This window comes from Hemitrygon akajei, chromosome 1 (assembly GCF_048418815.1).
Source record: "Hemitrygon akajei chromosome 1, sHemAka1.3, whole genome shotgun sequence".
NCBI lineage: Eukaryota > Metazoa > Chordata > Chondrichthyes > Myliobatiformes > Dasyatidae > Hemitrygon > Hemitrygon akajei.
Window position 1 is genome coordinate 210636320 of NC_133124.1, and position 26394 is coordinate 210662713.

The window sequence follows — 26394 nt, forward strand, 5'->3', positions numbered from 1 at the left end:
ATTCACTTCTATTTAAGGAATTCCTCTCATCTTATCTATAAAAGTGATCCTTTGTCTTACGTCCCTTAGCATAGCTTCTCAGCTCTTTATTTAGTTTGCTTAGTAATTGTATGTTTGTTTGTACTCTAAAATAAACTGAAATCTTGGAATTAAGACTGCTTCCCATTTTTGACTCCCACAAGAACCCTAAGGATTAGAAATTAATACGAGATCCAACACTAACCAGTCTCATTCTATGGATCAGGCTCTCTATTCCCAATAAATTATTTCCCTTTTAGACAAAATCACATAATTATCACACTGGGAAGAAAACTTGGTGTTGGTAAAATTATCTCTGACTCAACTACATCAATGTTCCATTTACCATCCTTCAAGACACATGGGACACTAACAGACTGACCAACCTGGGACATATGTCATCAACAGATATCAAAACTGTTCCTCCCAAAGCACAGAATGCTTTTTCTTGCAATACAGCGGGCTTTTTCTTTGCTTTAATTGTGTTCTTTCTTTCATAATTTTGTACAATTTCTGTTTAATTTATATTACTTGTGCGTCTGTTGTACTGCATCTCTAATGGTATGTGCCTGTGTTGCTGCTGCAAGTTAACCTTTTCATTACACTGTCCATATGACAATAAATTCAACTTCGACAATATATCTCGGGTAAGCTCTCCCAGCTGCTGAGCACATCTACATGAAATACTGTCGTAGGAAAGCAGCATTCATAATCAATGATCCTCACCACCCAGGCCATGCTCTTTTCTCACTGCTGCCATCAGGTAGAACATGCAAGAACATCAGGACTCACACCACCAGTTCAAAAACCGTCACTACCCCTCAACCATCAGACTCCTGAACCAAAGAGGATAAATACACTCATCTATTGAGATATTCCCTCAACCAATAATCTCACTTTAAGGACTCTTTATCTCATTATGTCATGCTCTTGTTATTTATTGTTATTTATTTATATTTGCATTTGCTCAGTTTGTTGTCTTCTATGCCCAGCTTGCTTTTTCATTGATCCTGTTTACTGTTACCATTTTATAGATTTGCTGTGTATGTCCGCAGGGAAAAGTATCTCAGAGTTGTGTGTGGTGACATGTACAGCATCTACTCTGATAATAAATTTTACTTTGAACTTTGACCTTTAGTTCAGAACTTCTTTTATCCCAAACTGTTCTAACGTTCTTTGTGCAATTTTCACAAATGTACATGTGACCCAGTTGATATGTTCAACCTACTTTTGGCTCTCTTTCCCTGGTGACTGGCCCACAGATTGAGAAGGGCAGCACTCTGCTCCAGCAGTGAGTTGGGATTCTCCACTCGGATCCTGTTGATGTCGTCGACCGAGAACTGCAACTCCCTCGCCAACTCTGTAACCAATAGTCAAAGACGAGCAGTTAGCAGAAGTAACCTCGCTGACTACCACAAAGGACATGAGTTACCAAATGTTGCATTCACTAGCTGAGTTACTCCACATTCCCTGGGCAACACACACAAAATGGTGGAGGAACTCAGCAGGTCAGGCAGGATCTATAGAGTGAAATGAACTGTTGACCATTTGGACCGAGATCCTTCATCAGGACTGGAAAGGAAGGGGGCAGAAGCCAGAGTAAAAAGGTAAGGAGAGGGGAAGGAGCACAAGCTGGCAGGTGATAGGTGAGGCCAGGCGAGAGGGGGAAGGTGGGTGGGTGGTGGGGGGAGATGAAGTGAAAAGCTGGGAGGTGATAGGTGGAAGAGACAAAGGGTTGAAGAAGAAGGAATCTGATAGGAGAGGATGTGGAACAAAGAGAAAGAGGTAGAGCAGCAAACAGAGGTGGTGGGCATCTGTTAATGACTGAAGAGGGAAGAGAAGGTCATCTTGTGCTGACCTGCTGTGTTCCTCCAGCATTTTGTTTGTGTTGCTCAAGATTTCCAGCATCTGCAGCATCTCTTGTGTTCAAAAATTAAACCTGAACAACTTTGCCAAGGATAATTGTTGACTTTTGAAGTGAATTAAAATGTCACTAACTTATCCTGGCTTCTACCCTCTTCCTTTCCAATCCTAATGAAGAGTTTCAGTTCATTGTTGACTGTTCATTTCCTTCCACAGACAGTGCCAGATCTGCTGAGACCCCCCCAGCACTTTGTGTGTGTTGCTCATGATTTCCAGAAAATGCAGAATCTCCTGTGTCTTCACATTCCCCGGGACAACTTTCACAGCTATGGCAGCTGGGTTTGGATCTACGGCAGGATGCGAGGGGGAGAAGAAGGTGGGCGGAAGGAATGCCACAGCTTTCAGTGCAGAACATACTTTACTTGCTGATATTGGTGCGGAGAGTTAGTGACAGCTTGATACACTTCTAAAATCAACAGTTGTCCCGGCAAAATTGTGCAGGTTTAATTTTTAAACACAAGAGACTACAGATGCTCGATATCTTAAGCAACACACACAAAAAGCTGGAGGAACTCAGCAGGACAGGCAGCACCTATGGAGAGGAATAAACAGTCAATGGTCCATCCAGTCCTGATGAAGGGTCTTGGCATGAAGAATTGGCCGTATATTCCTCTCTGTATATGCTACCTGACTTGCTGAATTCCTCCTGCATTTTGTGTGTGTTGCCATCTTCCATTGGGCATAAGATACCAAAATCTGAAAGCATGTACTGTCAGACTCAATATTGAATGATTCCCTAATATGATAAGATGGACTCTTGACCTCACAGTCTACCTCATTATGATCTTACATCTTATCGTTTACCTGCACTGCACTTTCTCTGTAGCTGTTACACTTTAATCTGCATTATTATTGTTTTTCCTTGTCTGACCTCAATGCACTGTGTAGTGATTGGACCTGTATTAAAAGTATGCAAGACAAGTTTTTCACTGTCTCTCAGTATATGTGAGAAGAATAAATGAATACCAACTCTTGTAACAAAAGAACTCTCCTTCTTCCCCTTTCTTTTTTTCTGGTGAAAATCCAGATGATCTGTTTCTATCTACTAAATCTCCAACCTCTCCAACAGGGTAGATACTGAGCAGTTGCTTCCCAGGCTGTAGAATTTCAGGATAAGGCGCTGGTCATTTAAGACTGAGAAAAGGAGCAGCTTCTTCACTTAGACAGTTGGGAATCTTGGAATCCTCCACCCTGAGTCTGTGGATTTTTGATCAATGCATACTTGTGAGGCTGATGCAATAAATCTTTGGACATTAAGGAAATCAGAGGTTATGTGGATCAGGTGAGAAGCTAGACATGAGGTCCAGGATCAGCCAAAACTCCATTGGAAGGTAGAGTAGACACAAGCACCCTTTTATTTATGCTCTTCTGTTCAAAACCTAAATTGATTTGGAAACCTTGTTAGAAATTGCTTCAACAACCTTTGATTCTGTAATAAAATTACACCTATTTTTCAGAACTTCTTGCTCAGTGTTACTTTCCATATATGGCAATATTATAGATCTTTACTGTAACAATATTATTTATGCTTCACACATTCTTTCTCTACTAGGGTGCCAGAAGTTGATGCAACGATGACCCAACTAAGGTCTTGGACAATTTCATTTTCATCTGTGCTTTAAGGTCTTAGTAAATCTAACTTATCCATGTTGGCGCATGGTTAAATGGTTAAGGCGTTGGTCTAGTGATCTGAAGGTCACTAGTTCGAGCCTCAGCTAAGGCAGCGTGTTGTGTCCTTGAGCAAAGCACTTAACCGCACATTGCTCTGTGACGACACCGGTGCCAAGCTGTATTGGCCCTTGTCCTTCCCTTGGACAACATCGGTGGCGTGAAGAGGGGAGACTTGCAGCATGGGCAACTGCCGGTCTCCTATACAACCCTGCCCAGGAAACTTCCCAAGGCGCAAATCCATGGTCTCTTGAGATTAACGGAGGCCTCTTTCTATTCCATCCTTAAAATGGGGAAAAATATGATCGATACGAACAGCCAATGTTAATGACTAGGGTGAGCGTTGAGAAACAGAGAATGTAAATGTTGCAGTCCTTCAGAAAGTCTGTTCGTATGTTAACTCACCTGCCCAGCTGAGACCGAGCTGCTCAGCTATCAGAGACATCTTCATTTCTGTGCGTTCCCAAGCACTCAGGGAGGCTGAAACATCGCAAGCACAGCGTTAGTCATTGACAGCACATCCGAAATCCTCAGCAGCTCAGGCAGCGTCTGTGGAGGGAGAGTAAATAAAGCTCTGCCCTCCCATCTCAGTCAGGTCACTGACTGGAAATGCTAGCTCTGCTCTGCTCCACTGACGTTGCCTGGCGTGCTGAGTGTTTCCAGCATTCTCTGTTTTTGTAGTTTTATTTAAAACGTGGCTCTTTGAACATCTCTGCTTTCATCAGAGCACTCCACTCAATCACTTACACTCTCAGTAATTAACAGAACCCCCTCAAAGCTCTTCTGTGAAGGATGTGCATGGTAGGCTCTGTGTGGTAAATGAAGTCAGGCAGAAGGGCAAGATGGAACTTAATGAGATCTGTGTTTATCCAGCACTTTTGCTTTGGATTCAATTAACTGGATCAGGGACAATAAAGTAACATTATATAGTTCATGCTGATGGACTGATTGCATGAGAGATAGGAGCAGAATTAGGCCACTTGGCCCACTGAGCCTGCTCTGCCATTCAATCACTCCTGATTTATTATCCCCCTCGACCACATTCTCCTGCCTCCTCCCTGTAACCTTCGACATCCTTTCCAATCAAGAACCTATCCACCTCCATTTTAAATATACCCCAAAACCCGGCCTCCACGGCCAAATGTGGCAATAAATTCTACATATTCACCACCCTCTGCATAAAGAAATTCCTCTTCATCTCTGTTCTAAACGGTCTGTATTCTGAGGCTGTGTCTCTGGTCTTAGACTCCCCCACTATAGGAAACATCCTATCAACGTTCACTCTATCTAGGCCTTTTATGGTTGAATGATAACCGATTGGTTGTGTAAAACATCTTTGGATAACACTCTAACTTGGGAAAGTTAAACCCAGTACTTCCTCCAGGCTGGTCTGACAGTGGACTCAGTTATGCTTAATTATTAAATGCCAAAAACACCAGCTATGTTTTGTTCTGACAATGACCATGAAACAAAGTTTAGAATCAAGTTTTAGGGAGTCAGGAGAAGGTGGGGGGAGGGATGGATTGGGAATAGAGACAATGACCCTCTTACAGAGGCGTGGAGTTATACGGCACAGAAACTGGGCCTTTGACCCAACTCATCCATGCTGATCAAAATGCTCCTCTGAGCTGGTGTTGGCCTGAATCCCTCTAAACCCCTAAGTTATGCAAAACATTTCCTTTCCCATGCTGGGAAAGCAAGGAAACCATCAGATGATTTCCTGATGAACCATCAGAGAGGAGCTAGATGAGTCTAAAGACAAACACTCAATGTTTTAGGAACAGCTTCTTCGTCGCCGCTATCAGATTTTTGAATGGACATGAGTCAACCCATGAACGCTACCTCAGAGTGAGAGAGAGAGAGAGAGAGAGAGAGAGAGTGTGTGTGTGTGTGTGTGTGTGTGTGTGTGTGTGTGTGTGTGTGTGTGTACAGTACTGTGCAAAAGTCTTAGGCACATATATATAGTCAGGGTGCCTAAGAATTTTGCACAGTACTGTATTTGTCAGTGTGAAGTGGAGAGCGAGTTGGTAAATCTGACAGGAGCAAAGGATGTTGGGAATGATGAGGGTGGAGTTTTGCAAGAGGGGTGTGTGACAAAAGTTAAAGAAGGAGTGCCAGGGATAGGGATGGGCAAAGATGCAGACAAATCCAGCCCTGAGACACCAGGCAAGGTCACTTGATTCCAAACAACTGGTTTATTGATCACCACAGAATGTCTGTCTGGTGCTTCCTGCTCCCTCCCCTCTCCCTTCCCCTTTTCCCAACCATGATTCCCCTCTCCCTGCCCCCTTCCCACTTACAATCCCAAATTTCACGACCATGGCAATAGACCTAATTCTGATTTTGAATCAAGGATGGAAGCGAAGAAGAAAGATGGCGTGATGAAGGAAATTAAGCCAGGTTTCACAGCTGCCAAGCTACAGTTAAATTTCTGTCACTAAATGATAAACCCCTCTGGCACTCCAGCAGATGGTGGACCAGCAACCTGGTAGTGATGCCAGCACTGAGTTCCGGAAAATGGATGGTATTGATTCAGCCACTTGTCCACTTTCTCTGCTTTTTTTTTGTCCCAATTCCCATTTCCGTTAGTGATGCACCATCAATAACTCTTTCTGAGACGTGAAGTCGAGATATCGGCTTTTATGGACTGGAAGAAAGAACAAGCAGTAGTTGACCACCATACTACATCCTGGAGACTGAGGGCCGGGCTCAGGCCTCAATCGCCTTTATACCGGGGTCTGTGGGAGGAGCCACAGGAGCAGTCAGCAGGGGGCGTGTCCAGACAGGTATATGTAGTTCACCACAGTTAGCTTCAGTGATAGTTCAAACTTCACCCAAAACTGAAGATGCATCACTGGGAAACTAACAGAGTCCACTGTCCTAATGAAAGAACCTCAGCCCAACTCAGCATGACTACAGTTCTGCCTTTCTGACTCACACTCAGCCAGAGGAGTGACACCATCACATTATGCGAGGACAGGGCTGGGCTCGTATCCAGTACTTAGAAACCGGTGGGGGGGCTCTCGTTTGCAGTGCCTGGAAACAGGCCCACGCGAGGCAGAGAAGGAGGGTGCCTACCTATTGCTGGCTCAGTTAACGTGCTGTACCGCTCGCGCAGGGCCAGAGGGGTCAGGTTCCGTCGCCGCTCCTCACTTCCGTCGACCTGGCCAGGAGAGAGAACGTGTTTCAGTGCAGCAGTAAACGTGAGGCATCGGTGGACATTCAGCCCAGCGGACAGCCCGCCCCACCCAGCTGAGCAATCGCTGAGCTGAAAGCTGTACAGGTTCAAGGTATCCCTTAGTACCGGCCCATGTACCAAATAAAGCAGGGTCCTCTTGAGCTTCCCCACTCCTCCCTATTCTCTCAGAATATTACACAGCCCAGTTAAATCTGCCTCAGCGTCCACTGTCCTAATGAAAGAACCTCAGCCCAACTCTGCATGACTAGAGTTCTGGCAAACAGCCTTGCAAATTTCCTCCCCAACCTTTCCGATGTTACTGTGAGCAGAGTACACTAACTGTGGCCACACTACTGAGCCACCACCGATTTTAACGAGCTCACACCAATTATCAGTACATTAAACTATTGATTCCCTGAAGAAGGGCCTCTCCCCGAAATGTCAACTGTATATTCCTCCCCATAGATGCTGCCTGACCTGCTGAGTTCCACCAGCAGTTTGTGGGTGTTGCTTTGGATTTCCAGCATCTGCGGAATTTCTTGTTACAGTATGTGATAACAATGAATGCTTGATCTCTCGATCTACCTCACCACAGCCCCTGCACTTTATCTGCCTACCTGCAATGCACTTTCTCAGTAAATGTGCCATTATCTTCTTCAGTCAGGCTCATCAATAGCCCCTCTCACCCTGGTCATTCCCTCTTTTAACCCTCCCATCGGGTGGAACATACTAAAACTTGAGAAGATCTGACACCAGGCTCAAGGATAGCTTCTATCACACTTCTATAAGACTGTCGTAAGGGCCTCTTGTACAATAAAGATGAACTCTTGATCTCTCAATCTAACTTGTCATGGACTGTGCATTTTATTTGTTTACCTGTGCTGTATTTTTACATATTGCACTAGCCTCAGAAGTAGTATCCAGGACTACTTCAAGAAGCAATGCCTCAAAAAGGCATCATTAAGGACCTCCATCATCCAAGTCATGCCCTGTCCTCAGGAAGGAGGCCCTTTTCTCTCCAGATACACTTCCCTTCAGGGAGGTCCAAGCTGATTCACCATGGATGGATTTGGCACTGACTGAATTTAATAAACTGGTATGTCTCTACCAAAGGAGGTGTAAGGCACTCCTTCCCTCCGCCAGCCTGCAGGTCACCCTTGGGCAAGGTGTAGCATCTGCTTTGCCCCTCCCCCCCCCCCCCCCCCCCCCCCGATCAGGGTCATGTGAAGCCATGGGAGCAGGTGGTGAATGGTCATATGAGCAGCTGGTGCACATCACAAGTCCTGGTTATGTGACCACTGATGCCAGGCAGGAAATCTCCAATGAGTATTGATAATGGCCGGGGTCACCCGTCCTGTAAAGACACTGCCCAGAAGAAGGCAATGGCAAACCAACTCTGTAGAAAAATTTGCAGAGAACTATCATGATCGCCCATGTCATACGACACAGCACATAATGTATGAATGTACCGTGATACAGTGAAAAACTTTGTTTTGTATGCCAGCCATACAGATAATTTCATCTGCATTCTGTTATTGCTTTTTGCATCTAAAATGAGGTAATATAAGAGAAAAAAAAACCTTATCCAGTCTGTTTCATATGTGATTCCAAGGCCATCCATGTGGTTGACATTTCAACATCAGTAAATGGTTTATTACTGTCATGTGCCATCTGTTATGGAGGGGGGCTACTGCACAAGATCAAAGTAAGCTGCAGAGAGCTGTGAACTTAGTCAGCTCCATCATGGGCACTAGCCTCTGTAGTATCCAGGATATCATCAAGGAGCAATGCCTCTAAAAGTCAGCATCCATCATTAAGGACCCCCCTCACCCAGGACATGCTTTCTTCTCACTGCTACCATCAGGAAGGAGGTACAGGAGCCCGAGGTGCACACTCTCAGTGAATCAGGAACAGCTTCTTCCCCTCTGCTATAGATCTGCTGGAGATCAAACTCATGAACACTACACCTCACTACTTTTTTATTTCTATTTTTGCATTACTAATTTAATATAATCTATTTAACATAATATATATTGCACGAGCCTCCTTCTCTTTTTGCACTACATATTTAATTTAAGTTTCTTTTCCTCTATATAATCATGTACTGCATTGGGCTGCTGTTGCAAAGGTAGCAAATTTTACAGCATATGCCGGTGATATTAAACCTGATTCTGACGTGCAATGAAAAACTTTTGTTTTGCATGCTATCACAACAAATCATTCCAAACGTAAGTACACTGAGGTTGCACAAAGGGAGAAACAGCAGCAGAATGCAGAATAGAGTGTGGCAGTTACAGAGAAAGTGGTGTCTGAATAGAGGATGCTGTCCAAGTTGCATGCCATTTTGGACAATGACTCCCATCCACTCCATAATGTACTGGTTAGGCACAGGAGTACATTCAGCCAGAGACGCATTCCACCAAGATGTAACACTGAGCGTCATAGGAAGTCATTCCGGCCTGTAGCCATCAAACTTTACAACTCCTCCCTCGGAGTGTCAGACACCCTGTGCCAGTAGGCTGGTCCTGGACTTATTTCCACTTGGCATGATTAACTTATTATTATTTAATTATTTATGGTTTTATATTGCTATATTTCTTCACTATTCTTGGTTGGTGCGGCTGTAACGAAACCCAATTTCCCTCGGGATCAATAAAGTATGTCTGTCTGTTTGTCTGCAAGGCCTGTGACCAGGTAGATTGTGAGGTCTAGAGTTCATTTTACTGCGGGTAGTGGAAATCTTGAGCAAGACACACAAAATGCAGGAAGAACTCAGCAACTATGGAGGGAACTAGACAATCAACATTTCAGGCTGGTCCTAACGAAGGGTTTCAACCTGAAACGTTGAATATTTTACCATACAGGTGGACCGTTCTATAGTCTTATCACAGAGGTATAGAATTCAGCACAGGTACTTCAATCTCGTCTGTAAGCACTGGGGGTCCAGCTACCTGTGGGAGATCTGTATGGTCAACATATAGAAAAGTCTGTTACCTTCACACAGGGGGGCATGGTGATGTTTAGGTTACAGATGATGTGCTGTTGTTCTTCGTATTTTGTTGGCTTTCGAAGGAAGGAGATGTGACCAGTGTGCTCTTTGCTGAGATCCCTCACCTAGACAAAAGCAAGATATTTATTTATTGAGATACAGCGTAGAGTAGACCTTTCCGGCCCGTCAGCTCACACCGCCCGGCAACCTCGTGACTCCATTCTGGCCTAAACACAGGACAAGTTTTACAATGACTAATTAACCTACAAACCGGTACGTCTTTGGACTGTGGAAGGAAACCCGAGCACCAGGAGGAAGCCCACATGGTCATGGGGAGAATGTACAAACTCCTTCCAGGCAGTGGTGGGAATTGAACCCGGGTCTCAAGCATCATGCTAACCACTATGCTACCAGTTACAAAAACAAGCGATTCTGCAGATGCTTGAAATTCAGAGGTACAAGCACAAAATGCTGGAGGAACTCAGCAGGTCAGGCAGCGTCTGTGGAAAGGAATCAACCATCGATGTTATGTGCCAAGACCCCTCAGGTCTGAAAGGTCTCAGCCTGAAACATAAACTATTGATTCCTCTCCATAGATGCTGCCTGACCTTTCCGACCTAAGAGGCTTGGCATATAACATCAATTGTTCATTCTTGTCCAGAGGTAAATACAAAACTTTCTCCATGGACACGGATTGAAACAGTGAAATGTGTCATTTGTGTCAGCCTAAGGATGTGCTGGCAGCAGCCCACAAGCGTCACCACACATTCTGGAAAGAGGTTCTTCGGACCAGGTTATCCAGGTTGAACAAGATGAACAAGATTTCCCATCCATGTACCTGTCCAAATGATTTTTTTCAGGTTGTTAGAGTGCCTGCCTCAGCCACTTCCTCCAGCAGCCTGTTCCACACATTCACCACCGGATGCATGAAGAAATTGTCCTTCTGATCTTTCCCCTCTCATCTTAACCCTATGCTCTCCAGTTTTTGATTCCCTTGCCCTGGGGAAAAAAGATTGCATCCACTCATTGCCTCTATCCCACTCATGGCTTTACGCACCTCTATAAGATCACTCACAGTCTCATATTCTCCAAGGGATAATGTCTTAGCCTGAGCAATCTCTCCCTGTAGAGCCACTGAGCTTTGTGGGCATACTGCGCTAGCATCAGAATATGGGGCGACATTTGCGGGCTCCCCCAGGACATTCTTAGGCTGTTAATACAAATGATGCGTTTCGCTGTATAAATGTGTTCATGTGATAAATAAATTAATCTGAATCTCCAGTCCTGGCAACATTCCCATAGATCCTTCTACAAAAACTACAGCGAATTGTCCGGCCAGCAGAATAGGTCATTGGCTGCAGTCCACCATCACTTCAGGACTTGTATGTATATAGGACAAATAAATGGACAAGAAAAATCATTGTGGACACTATCCACCCTGCAAACTGCCTTTTCCAAAAGTTCCCTCTGGAAAGACTATACACAGTATATCTGGTCAAGTGTACTAGTTAGCTCCCCCACCACTCCCTCTGTCTTTTACTCCCATCATTGCACTGCACAACTCCACCATGGATGGTCCCAAGCTCAGCTGCAAAAGGAGGTTTGTGCATGGGGCTAGGAACCTAGTTCTGTAAAATCCCAGAGCTATAGAAATACCAACAGAAGCTTCAAAGAGCTCGTCCCTGGGGGAGGAAGTGTCTTCGTGGGCTACGCCTCTGAGAGACTGACCCAGGACAGAGGACTCTGATGAGATTCTGTTGGTGGCCTCTGCCCCAGTTGGGGTGATGGGCTTAAGATGAAGAAGAAGACTGGACCACACTGTAAACACTTCAAACCACTTTGTATAAAGCTGTTTATATATGTATTTGTCCACATTTTATTCCATTTCTGTACTTTAAACTCTATCTTTATTTTATATAATTCCATAAAACCTTAAGTCCATAAGACATAGGAGCAGAACTAAGCCATTTAGCACATAGAATCTGCTTTGCTGATTTATTTTCCTTCTTAGCCCCATTCTCCTGCCTTCTCATAATCTTTGACACCCTAAACTAATCAAGAATCTATCAACCTTTGTATTAAATGATCTGCACTCAATGACTTGGCCTTCACAGCCGTCTTTGGTAATGGATTCCATAGATTCACCACCCTCCGGCTGAAGAGACACCTCCTCATCTCTGTTCTTAAGTGGATCTGTTATATTGTAAATTCATGCTCGTTGTTAACCATATAACAATTACAGCACAGAAACAAGCCATTCGGCCCTTCTAGTCTGTGCCGAACGCTTACTCTCACCTAGTCCCACTGACCTGCACTCAGCCCATAACCCTCCATTCCTTTCCTGTCCATATACCTATCCAATTTTACTTTACTGCAATAAAATAAAATAAAATAGCAATTTTATTGCTATTTGTGTCTGCATTTGCACAGTTCGTTTACAGTTTATAACTCCTTATGTTTACAGTTACTGTTCTGTAGATTTTCCAAGTATGCCCACAGGAAAAGAATCTCAGGGTTGTATGTAGTGACATGTATGTACTCTGATGATAATTTTACTTTGCACTATGAACTCTGTTCTGATGCTGTGCCCTCTGGTCCTAGACTAGAACACAGAAATCTACAGCACATTACAGGCACTTTAGCCCACAATGTTGTGTCAATCATACAGCCTACTCTAGAAACTGCCTAGAATTACCCTAACACATAGCCCACTATTTTTCTAATCTCCATGTACCTATCTAAGAGTCTCTTAAAAGACCCTATCGTATCCACCTCCACTACTGTTGCTGGCAGTGCATTCCATGCACTCACCACTCTCTGTATGAAAAACTTTCCCCTGACAAACCCTCTGTACCTACTACTAAGCATCTTTAAACTATGCCCCCTTGTGTTAGCCATTTCAGCCTTTGGAAAAAGCCTCTGGCTATCCGCACGATCAATGCCTCTCATCATCAGAAGCGTTGTCGCCACATACACTCTATCTAGGTCTTTCAATATTCAAAATCCTAGACTATCCCACTACAGGAAACATCCTCTCCATGCCCACTCCATCTAGGCTTTTCAATGTTCAAAGCACGGACCAGAAGTCTGTTAGTGTACAGGTGCCACTGACGCTGGCTTACTGTCTCCCTCTCTACTTCTCAGTATGGCCCACCTTTATGGTGATGGGGAGGCGGTTTTCTTTAAATGAATGGAAGTTGAAACACCGCTGCTGTCCTGCTTTCCTCACAGGCACAATGTTGCCGGAACATTCCACGTACAGTGGCATTCCTTCTCGGACCTGAGAACGATGAAAGAGAAGAGCAAGAAAATTAATTGTGACTTCTAGAAGAACGGCCAGCACCTATATTCACCCTCCCACTGTTAAAAGACAGCTGAGGACAGGTGGGGGGGGGGGGGAAGAACTTGTGAAGCTTCCCTACCCAACTACCTGTTGACACCAGGAGATGTGCACCTGGTATGGATGATATGCAGATGGGAGTCATCTTTTACAGACAGTAAATGGGGGCCTTGTCTATTGGATGCAGTGTACCACGGTCAAGAACAGCTAATCCCCTTCAGCCATTCAGCTCTATGACCACTTTTGGGTGGCAAGGTGAAGATTCGTCTCTACCAAAGGAGGTATAAAGTGCTCCTTCCCTCTGCTAGCCTGCAGGTCAGCCTTGGGCAAGGTGTAGCAACTTCTTAGCTTCTCTCGATCAGGGAAAAATGAAGTCCTGGGTGCAGGTGGTGGATGGTCGTACGAGCAGCTGGTACACATCACAAGTCCTGGTTATGTGACCACTGATGCCAGGCAGAGAATCTCTGAAGTGTGTTGATAATGGCTGGGGTCACCCGTCTTGTAAAGACACTGCCCAGAAGGCGGTAAATTTTGCAAAGGGCAATCATGGTCATGGAAAGACCATGATCACCCACGTCATATGACATGGCACATGACAAATGAACAAATTGTAAATATATTGTTAGATTGAGCATTTTTTGTTTGTTTACATAATTCATTATGGGTTTTATGTAAAAGTACGTGAATGGCATACGTCATTACGCCACCACGTCATATGTGAGCCCTTCACTTAAAAAAAACTAAATAGGTAAGTGTCCCAGCTCCTGTGTTTTTCTTTTGGTTAGTTTCTGGATTTACAGAACATAAAAGCCTTCTCCTTCTTGCTGTGTAACAACTGAGTTGGCAGCACGTAGAGGAAATTCACATTTACCAGTGGTGAGCTTTTGAAAGGGATTTGGTTATTGCTTTTAAAATCTACCCTTTTTTAAAAAAGTTGATTGGATGTTGAGACACCTTGTGGCGAAGCCAGCGGGTAGCTGTCCCACAACACCAGTAACCCAGATTCGATCCTACCCTCTGAATCTGTTTGCCTGTAGAGCTCATACTTTCTGTCTGTGACTGTATGGGTTTCCCACTGGGGGGGGGGGGGGGCTCCGGTTTTCGCCCTCATGTGAATTGGTAGATAAGCAGGAACTGCAAACCACACATAGTATCTAAATAGTATCATAAATAGTATCTTCATAGCATCTAATGAATGGAGAGATCTGGGGAGAATTGATGAGATCAGTGTAGGATTGGTCAGCATGAATGTAGTGGGCAGCACGATTTAAAATGCGTAACAAAATGCTTTCAGAGTGTCAACTAACTTGATTACTGCTGTATATTTTACAGATCAATGAAAATGGAAGCAATTAGTTAAAGTCAAGGTAAATTGATTATCAAAGCATCTATATGCTACCATTAACATATACCATTACCATGGCATTCCTTATCTTGGAGACATTAATAAGAAAGTTAAGAAAAACAACAGAATTATTTCATTAGCTGTTTGAGGAGATTTGGTATGTCACCAAAGACGGTCACAAATTTCTACAGACGTACCATGGAGAGCATTCTAACTGTCTGGTATGGAGGAGCGGGGTGGGAGGCTACTGCACAGGATCAAAGTGAACAGCAGAGAATTGTAAACTTAGTCAGCTCCATCATGGGCACTAGCCTCCCCAGAATCCAGGACATCTTCAAGGAACCATGCCTCAAAAAGGTGGCATCCATCATGAAGAACTCCCATCTCCCAGGTCATGCCTTGCTCTCATTGCTACCATCTGGAAGGAGGTACAGAAACCTGAAGGGATACACTCAATGATTCAAGATCAGCTTCTTCCCCTCTGCCATTGATTTCTGAATGGACATGGAACCCATGAACACCTCCTTGCTACTTTTTTATTTATATTTTTGTACAACTTACTTAATTTAACTATTATATATATACATTTACTGTAATCCATATTTTTTCTCTGCTATTATGTATTGCACTGTACTGCTGCCAAAAAGTTAACAGATATCACGAAATATACCGGTGATATTTAAGCTGATTCTGATGTGATCGAGAATCTGTGAAAAACTGTACATGAATAAAGATTGACAAACAACCAATGTGCAAAAGGTGGCAACTTGTTCAAATAAAATAATAAATAAATAATACTGAGAACATGAGTTGTAGAGTCTTTGAAAGTGAGTCCATAAATTGTGATATCAGTTCAGTGTTGAGGTGAGTGAAATTATTGAGCTGGCTGTAGGGTAATAACAGTTCCTGAACCTGGTAGTATGGGACCTGAGACTCCTGTACCTCTGTCTTGATGATAGTGAGATGAGAGCATGGCCTGGATGGTGGGCGTCCTTGATGATGGATGCTGCTTGCTTGTGGCAACACTCCTTGTAGATCAAGAATTCCCAACTTTTTTCATGCCATGGACCAATATCATTAAGCAAGGTGACCGTGGACCCCAGGTTGTAGTTGTTCAGAGTTGAGGTGAATGAAGGCGAAATGAGTGAAGTGAAATGAACTGAGCACAGCATTAGGATACCAGGCAACCCAAGAAGGTTCGGGAAGTGTTCCCATCATACCTCAATGTCCCTGCTCCTTGCCACTTCAGTGAAGTTCTCGTGTTGCTCTAGGGTTTTGTCCACCTTGTCATCGCTCATGCAGTAACATCGCAAGCGGCCGTCTCTCCCATCGTGCATCTTGGCAAACACCACAAACTTGGCCATGTAGGGCACAGCCATCAACTCATTGTAGATTTGGGTGGCAAAGTTCACCGCCTCTGCAGTCCGAGGACAGTCCGCCAGCCAAAACCTGCAGGAGGACGGAAACACGCTTCTGTTTACTCAGAAAAGAGATGTGGGTGTCATGGGTAAGGCAGAACCTATTGTTCAGCTCCCTTTGGCGCTGGGATGAAGGGTTCGTTAGCTTCAGTGAATGTTGACAGTCTCCCAGTTGGTGGCCTGGAGCCATCTATGGGTCAGTTGTGTAAGGACACCAGATTTCCTCTCCCAAGCATAATCAGAGGCTTTTGCAATAACCTATTTACCATTATCGAGACTGGCTCCTTGCAGAACATAGAACATCGAACATTACAGCACCATATACCTTTGGCCCATGATGTTGTGCCAAACTTTGAACCTACTTTAAGATCAACCTAACCTTTCCTCCCACATAACCCTCCATTTTTCTATCATCTATATGACTAAGAACTTCTTAAATGCAATTAATATATCTGCCACTGTCCTAGGCAGGACTTACCACTCTCTGTGTAAAGGACTTACCTCAGACATTTGCCCTATACTTTCCTCCAATCACCTTAAAGTTATGCTCCCTTGTATTAGCTGTTTCTGCCCAAAATTAACAACTTTCTGGATCACTAAACCAAGCTCCTTGATTAGTAAACTAGTAACTCAACTATGACGTCACTGTACTTCATGCAACTACCACTTAACATCAAAACAGCTGAAGCAATTCTGAGTGTAATCCAGGCAGCCGGGTCTGGAGAAATACGACACAGATTTCAAGGGCAAGACCCAATCACAAATGCAGATAGCATGGAGCACGCACATTGTGAACGGTCCTGTTGTTTACTTCGGAACAAAACTGGAGCAAGAAACACGGAACAGACAAGGTGGGAGTGGACCGACTGGTCAACAGTCCAATATTATCCATCTCGAGCTTGTTTGCTGATGCAGGAAGCACTGTGTATGTGTTTGACCAGGAATCAAGGGTTATAAAGCAAGAGGTCTGAGTGAGAAGACCCTGGTCTGGTGGAACTGCTCACCTTGCTGACACATTGGTGGTGAAATTTGCACAGTCGTTTGCATGGATAAGTTTGGTGGTTCCCGTGATGTCTTCCCATTGAGCAGTCCCCGTTCCACCTGCAGGGGAAAGAAAACACAAGACACAGGCCAATGAAAGTCATACATCACCTTACAAATAAAGCAGCGGAGTGATAAAACTCTTCCCTGTCTCTGCAATAAACTGCTCAGTCAGTTCTGTTTCTACCACACTGGCGAGGAAAGTTTTCAGAACGTCTTACCAATGAAAAGCATTCAATACAAGCCATCAGACGCTTGTGACTGACCCTCTGACGGTCAGGTGGACGGTGACCGGAGCGGGAAGCAGGATGAAGGGGGAAAGGATGAGGAAACGAGTTCAGCTTGCATTCAGCCCACATGAAATGGTGGAGCAACTCAGTGGTCACCTAGGGAGGGAAATGAACAGCCCGCCTTTCAGGCTGAGACCCTTCATCACGATCGATGAAGAGTTGCGGCCAGAAAAGTCAGCTGTTCCCATTCCCTAGCGCACGCCACACGCCTTTTTCACAATCCTAATAACTTGTGAAGTTGGAAGGAAACAAGTTTACAGACAATTCGAACTCAGAATGGGCCAAGGCAGTTTATCCCACGATCGTTTCACAGAAGGGGGCCGCTTGGTTCATGTCAGTTGCAAAATGCCACCCATATTGAGCCAAGTGTAGTCAGTGCAACGGGAAAAGCAATTAAACTGGCTGACCTATAACGCTGCATAGCAACCGGAGGCTGGTCTCGTCTCCTTCACAGGTGTTCTGCCGGTTGTTCCTCCACGAGGGCGGCAATGGGATCCGAAGGCCGATCGGGATGTGGAATTTCCTTCTCCGGGGCTCCACCGTGACAATTGGGCTGAACGTTGCCTGGTTGCCCACCAGCTTCGTCACCAGCTCATCGGGAATCGGCTGAGCCTAGAGTGAGACACGGCAATCAGGCATCAGCAATACGGACACAAGTTATAAAGGCATCTGTGCTGGGTGCCCATTCAGCTCTATGACTCTGGAAACAAGGGAAATGCAGAAACAGGTTTATTATCACAGCATATGTCACGAGATTGTAACTGTGGCAGCAGCACAGTGCGAGGTATAAAAGTTACTGTAAGAAAGGAAGAGTAAATAAACAGTGCAAAAGAGGAAAGGTGAGCGAGTGACCATGGACTGTTCAGAGATCTGATGGCAAAGGGAAGAAGCTGTCCTAAAACATTCAGGCTCCTGTACCTCCTCCCCAGTGCTAGTAGTGAGAAAACACCAAGTCCCGGATGGTGAGGGTCTTTAATGACAGACGCCTTGTCGAAGCAGCATCTTTTGGGGATGTTCTTGATGGTGGGGAGGCTGTGCCTTTGGTGGATCTGGCTGAGCCTTTGTCAATCCTGCACACCAGGGTCTCCCACCAGGTGGTGATGTAACCAGTTAGAATGTTCTCCACCGCACATCTGTACAAATTTTATAGAGTCTTGCTAGAAGATACCAAATCCCTTCAAACTCCTAATGAAGTAGAGTCACTAGCGGGCCTTCCTCATGATTGCGTCGGTGCGCTGGATCCAGGGTAGATCCTGTGAAAGTTTTGCACCCAGGAGCACGAAGCTGTTCACCCTTTCTACCGCTGACCCTTCAGTGAGGACTGGTGTGTGTTCTCCCAACATTTCAAAGAGATTAGCTTTATTTGTCCCACTTACATCTAAACATTGAAACATACAGTGAGAAGTTATTATGTCAATGACCAATACAGTCCCAGAAGTTCTGGGCGCAGCCCACTCATGTTGCCATGCTTCTGGTGCCAATATAGCCTTAACCTTCCTAACCTTAACCCATATGTTTTTGGAAACCTGAGCACCCAGAGGAAACTCTCACAGTCACAGGGAAGAACGTACAAACTCCTTACAGACAGTGATGGGAATTGAACCCAGGGTCACTGGCACTGTAAAGCGTTGTGCTAACCATTACGCTACCGTGCTGTCCTGCCACGCTACTTCAATGGCCAAGGTTGATGTTGCAACACAACCAGCCGATCAGCCTCCCTCCTGTATTCAGATGTCTAAAAGGTGCTTGAGGACAGCCAGCGAGGGTGAGGCTCAACAATGGCTGGCCTGATATAGAAAAACGTGTTTGTCTCACTGTAATATAAATTCTGCAGGAGGAATTCAGTGGGTACATCAGTATCTGAGAGAGAAAGGTATTGTCGACTTTTTGGGGCAGAACTTTGCATCAGAGTGTTGGTTATATTTCCTCTCATCCTCGCCTAACAGCTGCAGGAGTTTCCTGCAGCACTGGATCAGGTGCGCTATGCTTCGCTTTACAGCTGGAGTGAACCAGCTAAGTGAGCACGAGTTCCAGCTGTCACCTCGTACAGATGTGCCAATACTGGAAAGTCAATAGCTCAGCCCAGATGTGCTTCACCAGTAGCCAGCTGTGATTCACAGTTTAAGGTGAGGTCCGGATAGGCAAGACACCAGGCCTTTTAAACATCTGTGAAGAGGATACTTTCACAGGAACTAAATGGCCAAATAGTCAACTTAGAGCAATAAGTAAGCTGCCTGAGGAACTCAGAGGGCCAGACTGGAGAACAGGGAAATTCACTGTATACCTGTACACCTTCTCATTAATGCAAATACACAATCAGCCAATCATGTGGCAGCAACTCAATGCACGAAAGCATGCAGGCATGGTCAAGAGGTTCAGTTGTTCAGACCAAACATCAGAATGGGGGAAAAAATATGATCTAAGTGACTTTGACTGTGGAATGTTTGTTGGTGCCAGACAGGATACTGTAAAGGAGAACAAAATAGCTGTTACTCTTGAGCTAATGCAGCACAAAAAAACACGACAAGCATAAAAATATATAATATAGCTTATATACAAAAATTGATTGTATGTACTTAAGGTGACACTAGGAGAGAGCATCCTAACATTCTACATCACTGCATAGTACGGAAACTGCACTGTGGTGGACAGGAAGGCACTGCAATGGTAGTCGAAACTGCCCAACACATTGCCTGCACCGGCCATCCACCATTAAGAATATCTCTACACAAAGGTACATGCTAACCTGAAGGCCCAGGCGGACTCTCTTGATCACCGCAGATGGGGGGAACGTGGTCTGCACCTTTGGTACGAGCGTGCTGCACACCACTCCACCTTCGGGCCCGATCCACTCGGTGTCCTGCCTGATCCGGGAAACAATTGCAAAGTAGAGTGGGAAGTCCATGGAGACGATGCGGCAAATCCGTTTCCGCTCCAGCTCTTCCGGGGAGTCCAGGTCTGTGTGGACACAAGGCTGGATGAGAACGGGGCAACTGACAGCACTTACGTACACCCGGAGGTAATTTCACTTACAGACAGATAATCCAAAGTTCGACTCTAGGTATGACTGTTTCAGAATTTTAATTTGGTTCATGATGTTCAGCTCTCAAACTATAGGATGGAAGTAGAGGATTTGGAGAGCATGCAGAAGTATTTCACTAGAACATTGCCCAGATTAGAGATTATCTATGAAAAGGAATAAGCAGGACCTGATGAATGGTCTTGGGATGAAATATCAACTGTTTATTCCTTTCCATTGTTGCTGCCTGATCTGCTGACTCCCCCCAACATTTTGTGTGTGTGTTACTCTGGATTTCCAGCATCTGTAGAATCTCGCATGCTTTGGATTAAAGATTGTCAGCTGTAACAAGTGGGTATATTACCTGAGGGTGGCGGGGTGGAGATTTGTCACTACTAAAGGAAGTTCCTTCCCTCCGTTAACTTGCAGGTCACCCTTGGGCAAGGTGTAGCACCTGCCTAGACACCCTACATCAGCATCATGGGAAATCATGGGAGCAGGTGGTGGATGGTTGTATGAGCAGCTGGTGCATATCACAAGTCCTGGTTATGCGATCACTGACGCCAGGCAGACAATCTCTGAAGAGTATTGATAATGGCTGGGGTCACCTGTCTTGTGAAGACACTGCCCAGAAGAAGGCAATGGCAAATCACTTCTGTACAAAAATTTACCAAGAACAATCATGGTCAACGACCATGATCGCCCACATCATACGACATGGCACATAATGATGATGTCATAGGATATGGCATACGATGATGATGATGATGATGTATTTACTTGGATTGTTTTCTCTGCAGCATCAGAGGCTGATAGGGTTGGGGGGGGGGGGGTGGAAACCTGATATAAGTTTATAAAATTATGGGAGTCAGAGTCTTTTTGCTGTGGCAGAAATGGCAAATACTAAATATTATCAAATTACATACACAACCCTGAGATTGATTTCCTGCAGGCTTACTCAGCAAATCTATAGAATAGTAACTATAACAGGATCAATGAAAGATCAACCAGACTGCAGAAGACAACAAACTGTGCAAATGAAAAATATAAATAAATAGCAATAAAATAATGAGAACATGAGATAATGAGATATTATTATATATCTCATTATATAATGAGATTGCTGGCTGTGGGAACATCTCAACGATGGGGCAAGCGAGTGTAGTTACTGCCTTTAGTTCAAGAGCCTGATGATTGAGGGGTTTGCAACTGTTCTTGAACCTGGTGGCATGAGCCCTGGGGCATTGTTACATGGTGGCGTCAGTGATCATCAGCGACTTTCCATGGGCTGCAGAATACTAGACAGAGCAGGGTTAAGGTGAGAGGGGGAAACATTTAAATGAAATTTACAAGGCAAGGTGGGTTTTTTTCCACAAAGAGTGGTAGGTGCCTGGAATGAGATGCCTGGGAAGGTGATGGAAGTAGATATAATACCAAGGTTTAGAATAGGCACATGAATTGGAGGAGCACAGATCACGTGCAGGGAGAAGGGATTAGTTTAGCTTGCAATTATGGACAACTGTGCTGTACTGTACTAATATAACAAGCCAATATTAACAAGGGATCCATTAATATCCTGGACTATGGTAAAACCTCATTTATTTCCTTAATCTCTTCCAAGGGAAGAAGACACAGTATCTTCATCTTGTCTGGCTCAGGAGAGATCCCTCAACAGTCTGGTTGAACTCTTGAAGATTGAAGAGTTGAAGACTTCTGGTTGAAGTCTTGCAGATTACACAATGGTAACAAAACATTTCCCCAAGGGATGAGTAATTAATAAGAGGCAATGGCTGAAAAGGCAATTTGCTGAACAACATGCTAGTCAGAATTAATCCATAACAATGGACAGTGTGTAAGAATAATGATTGATAAAGACAAAACATGGACTTAACAGGATCATTGACCTCTTTGTTCATAATCTTTCTACTCAGTCTTTTGGAAGAGTTAGGAGCTACATAAGGAAATCAGAAACCAGGGGCAGGAGTAAATCTCCACATCCCTTAAGCCTGCTCCTCCTTTCCATGTGATCATTAGATATAGGAGCAGAATTAGGCCATTTTTCTGCTCCACAATTTCATCAATGGCTGATCCCATTTCCTTCTCAGCCCCAAACTCGTGCTTTCACCCTGTATCCCTTCCTGGCCCAACCAATCAAGAATCCATCAACCTCTGACTTAAATATTCCCAATGACTTGGCCTCCTCAATGCTTACGGCAATGAATTCCACAGATTTGCCATTCTCTGGCTAAAGAAATTTCTTCTCACCTTTGTTCTAAAAGGACATTATTCTGAGGCTGCGTTCTCTGGTCTTAGTCCTCCAACCCCCCACCACAGGAAACATCCTCTCCACGTCCACTCTGTCAAGGCCTCTCACCGTTTGATAATTCTCAATGATTTATTCTTCTGAATTCCGGTGAGTAGAGGCCCAGAGCCATGAAATGCTCCTCAGACGACAAGCCTTTCAATCCTGGAATCATTTCCGTGAACCTTCTCTGAACCCTCTCCAATGTTGGCTTATCCTTTCTTAGATAAGGGGCCCAAAACTGCTCACAATACTCCAAGTGAGGCCTCACCAGTGCCTTATAAAGCCTCAACATTACATCCTAGCTTTTATATTCTAGTGCTTTCAAAATGAATGCTAACATCATGGCTGATCTATGCTGGCTTCTGCTTCTCTACTACACCAGTTCCAACCAATCACAGGGATTCTCACTGTTACCATGTGGATTTCCTCTGGATGCTCTGGTTTCCTCCTAACCTCCAAAGATGGACCTGTTAGGGTTAGAGAGTTACGGACATCCTGTGTTGCTGCCAGAAGTGTGGCGATACTTGCAGGCTGCCCCCAGCGCAAGCCTCGCTAAATTTGATTTGATGCAAACAATTAATTTCACTGCATGTTTTGATGTTTCGATGAACATGTGACAAATAAAGCTGATCTTTCAATTCCAGAAACTCTAAAATATTTATCTTTCTCAGTATTGAATATATCTAATGAACTGGCCTCCACCAGTGTCCGGGGCAGGAAAATCCAGAGATTCACTACCCTCTGAGTGACAAAATGTCTACACTCCTCAGCTTAAAATCATCCAGGAGGATCACAACCTTGTTGTAGTTTGGAGGCTTGTATGCCTCAATGACCCAGAGAGCTATGCTGCTTTGAATCAGGGCTTTATGCTTTGGCTCTTGGTAGGGTCACCCATGCCAAACAGGTCAAAGGGTAGAGGCCAGATGAAGAGTGGTCTGCTGGTGCTCCAGGTTTGAGGGTTCAGCTCAGGGCCACCAATCCTGACTGGTCAAACAAAACTGTTAGGGAAACAGCAATGGAGAATGCTCCCACATCTGAGTGTGACGGTATTCCTGAGTCTCCAACCGGGATTTGCATGGCTGACAGTAGTGAAAACCAAGAGTGAGCTACTGGCATGATGAAGGAAGCCCTGGACATCACCAACATCAAGACCAAAGTTGATTTTGAGATGGAGGACCTGCATTGCCGCCCTAAACACCTGTGACATAATGAGTAATAAGTTAAACAAAACTGAATAAGTACGTCAGTTCAAAATAACTAGCCACTTATTTTGTAGCTATGTCCCATTGTTAGTTGACTCTCCTGCCAGTGAAAACATCTCAACGACACTCTGTTAAACACCCTTAGGAAGTTCTCCACTCCATCTGTCGAAAGAGGAACTTTCTAGTGACCAAACATTTTAATTCCAGTTCCCATTCCCATTCAGATATGTTGGTCCATGGCCTCCTTGTGTCAAGATGTGGCCACCCTCAGGGTGGAGGAGTAACACCTTATAGTCCGCCTAGGCAGCCTCCAGCTTGATGGCGTGAATATCAATTTCTCCTTACGGTTAAAAAAACTTCTCTACTCCTCTCCTCTTCTTCTGTTCCCCACTCTGGTCCCCTCCTCCTTCCCTTTCTCCTCTGGTCCACTCTCCTCTCCTATCAGATTCCTTCTCCTCCAGCCCTTTCCCTTTCCCACCCACTTGGCTTCACCTCTCACCTTCTAGATAGCCTCCTTCCCCTCCTCCCACCTTTTTAATTCTATCGTCTTCCTCCTTCCTTTTCAGTCCTGAAGAAGGGTCTCGACCTGAAATATCGACTGTTTATTCAGCATTTTGTGTGTGACCTTTAGGATGTGACAGTAAGCGTTCGGCATGGACTAGAAGGGCCAAGATGGCCTGTTTCCATGCTGAAATTGTTATCTGGCTATATGTTATATATGTGGTATGTTTGCAAAGGGTCTTGACTCATTCTTCTACATGTCAAGAAATACAAGTCCAAACTACCCAGCCACTCCTGATAGGACAACTGTCTTATCCCAGGTATGAGCCTGCTGGATCTCTTCTAGACCCCTTCCACTGCTGTGAGAACCCGATTTAAATCAAAGGACCTAGACTGTGCCCAGTATTCCATGTGTGGCTGTACTAACACCTGGAAAACTATAATCCTCCCCATTATTAGACTCCAAACATTTCACAACAATGTTGTTTGCCTTTTGAAAAAGATAATTATTTATTGGTCACATGTACTTTGAAATGTACAATGCGATGCGTTGCTTGTGTCAACGGCCAACGCACCGATGATGTAAGAAACCAGCTCGCAAGCGCCGCCTTGCTTCCAGTGCCAGCACATCATGCCCACAGCTTAAACAAGAGAAAATCTGCAGATGCTGGAGATCTGAGCAACACACGTAGCAAACGCTGGAGGAACTCAGCAGGCCAGGCAGTATCCATGGAAAAAAGTACAGTCGATGTTTCAGGCCGAAAACCTTTGGCAGGACATTGACTGTACTTTTTTTTCATAGATGCTGCCTGGCCTGCTGAGTTCCTCCAGCATTTTCTGCATGATGCCCACAACTTATTAACCCTAACCCGTATGTCTTCGGAATATGGGAGAAACTGGAAACCCCAGAGGAAACCCATATGGTTTTGGGGAGAATGTAGAAACTCCTTACAGACAGTGACAGGAATTGAACACTAATTGGTGATTGCTGGTGGTGTAAAGTGTTGCATTAAACACTACACCCTGCCAGAATTACCCAGATCACATAAAAGTGAAAATAATTCTTCTTGGCACCCACTTAAGATAAATCTTTTCATGGTGTCAAAGGTAATTCACACTGACTCTAAACGTACTGGATGATGTTACCATTAATTTCCACTGTTATCTGTAAGGAGTTTGTACCTTTCCCCTGCAACTGTGTGGGTTTCCTCCCAGTGCTCTGGTTTCCTCCCACATTCCAAAGATGGATGGGTGAGGGTTAGTGAGTTGTGGGCATGCAGGAAGAGTGGTGAGACTTAATAACCCCAACCTGAATGTCTTTGGAATGTGGGCACCCAGAGGAAACCCACGCGATCTCAGGGAGAACGTACAAACTCTGTACAGACAGCAGCGGGAATTGAACGTGGGTCGCCGCTCCTGTGAAGTGTTATGCTAACGTGCTGCCAGTTCTTATGTTTCACAGCCCCTCCCTCCGTCCACACCCCAACATGCCCGCACCTTCATCCATTCCACTCAGCTGCTGCTCCAGCTGTTCCAATTCACAGTAGTTCAGGTGGTCCTTCCACGTTGACCCGTTCTCACTCCGCAAGACCACCAGCTCCCGGTCCGTGTGTTCCACTGAGGCAAAATGTGGGATTTCCACAATGACTGGGCTGGATGGGGAGAGAAGGGATATTCAAAATTCAACATTCTGTTTTATTTATCAGGTGTACGTCAAAACACACGGTGAAATGCATCGTCTGCGTTAACAACCAACACACCCGAGGGTGTGCAGTGCATCACCCAGATGTTTTATCACACGTTTCAGTGCCAGCGTAGCGTGCCTTCAGTGTTTGGCAGAGTGACGCAGGGAAACAAGCCCCGTACCTCCTCTCTATTCATGCACATTTGCAGTTCTCAAGCCCCAGGACGGGCAGAGTCCCCCCAGACCTCCAGCCTTCCGCGGACTCAGACCTGGGCTCGCAGACATTGGGTTTTAACTTCCCCAGCGGACTCGCCGACTTGGCCGTCCCTCACCATTTTGTAAGGTGATGGTGACGGACGGTGGATGTAACAGAGAGTGGCAAAAAGCAAGCACGGAGGAGAAAGGGAGGAATAGACAACAACTAACACGTTGGGGAGACTGCAACCGGAGTATCATGCACCGTTTAGGCCCCC

At 44.9% G+C, this 26394-nt stretch overlaps 1 protein-coding gene across 15 annotated transcripts in view; it reads right to left on the reverse strand.

The window, feature by feature from the left end:
- The window catches only part of LOC140735009 (ankyrin-1-like), a 454172-nt gene that overhangs the window by 65879 nt on the left and 361899 nt on the right, over nt 1-26394 (reverse strand). For all 15 annotated transcript variants that reach the window (XM_073059891.1, XM_073059868.1, XM_073059867.1 and 12 more), the window contains 10 exons: nt 25735-25889; nt 19957-20168; nt 17618-17822; nt 16884-16980; nt 15682-15910; nt 12931-13056; nt 9782-9901; nt 6688-6772; nt 4015-4089; nt 1247-1378 (listed from right to left, as the gene is read on the reverse strand). In XM_073059891.1, the coding sequence (XP_072915992.1) occupies nt 1247-1378; nt 4015-4089; nt 6688-6772; nt 9782-9901; nt 12931-13056; nt 15682-15910; nt 16884-16980; nt 17618-17822; nt 19957-20168; nt 25735-25889 (1436 nt within the window). The remainder of the gene's footprint in view (nt 1-1246; nt 1379-4014; nt 4090-6687; nt 6773-9781; nt 9902-12930; nt 13057-15681; nt 15911-16883; nt 16981-17617; nt 17823-19956; nt 20169-25734; nt 25890-26394) is intronic.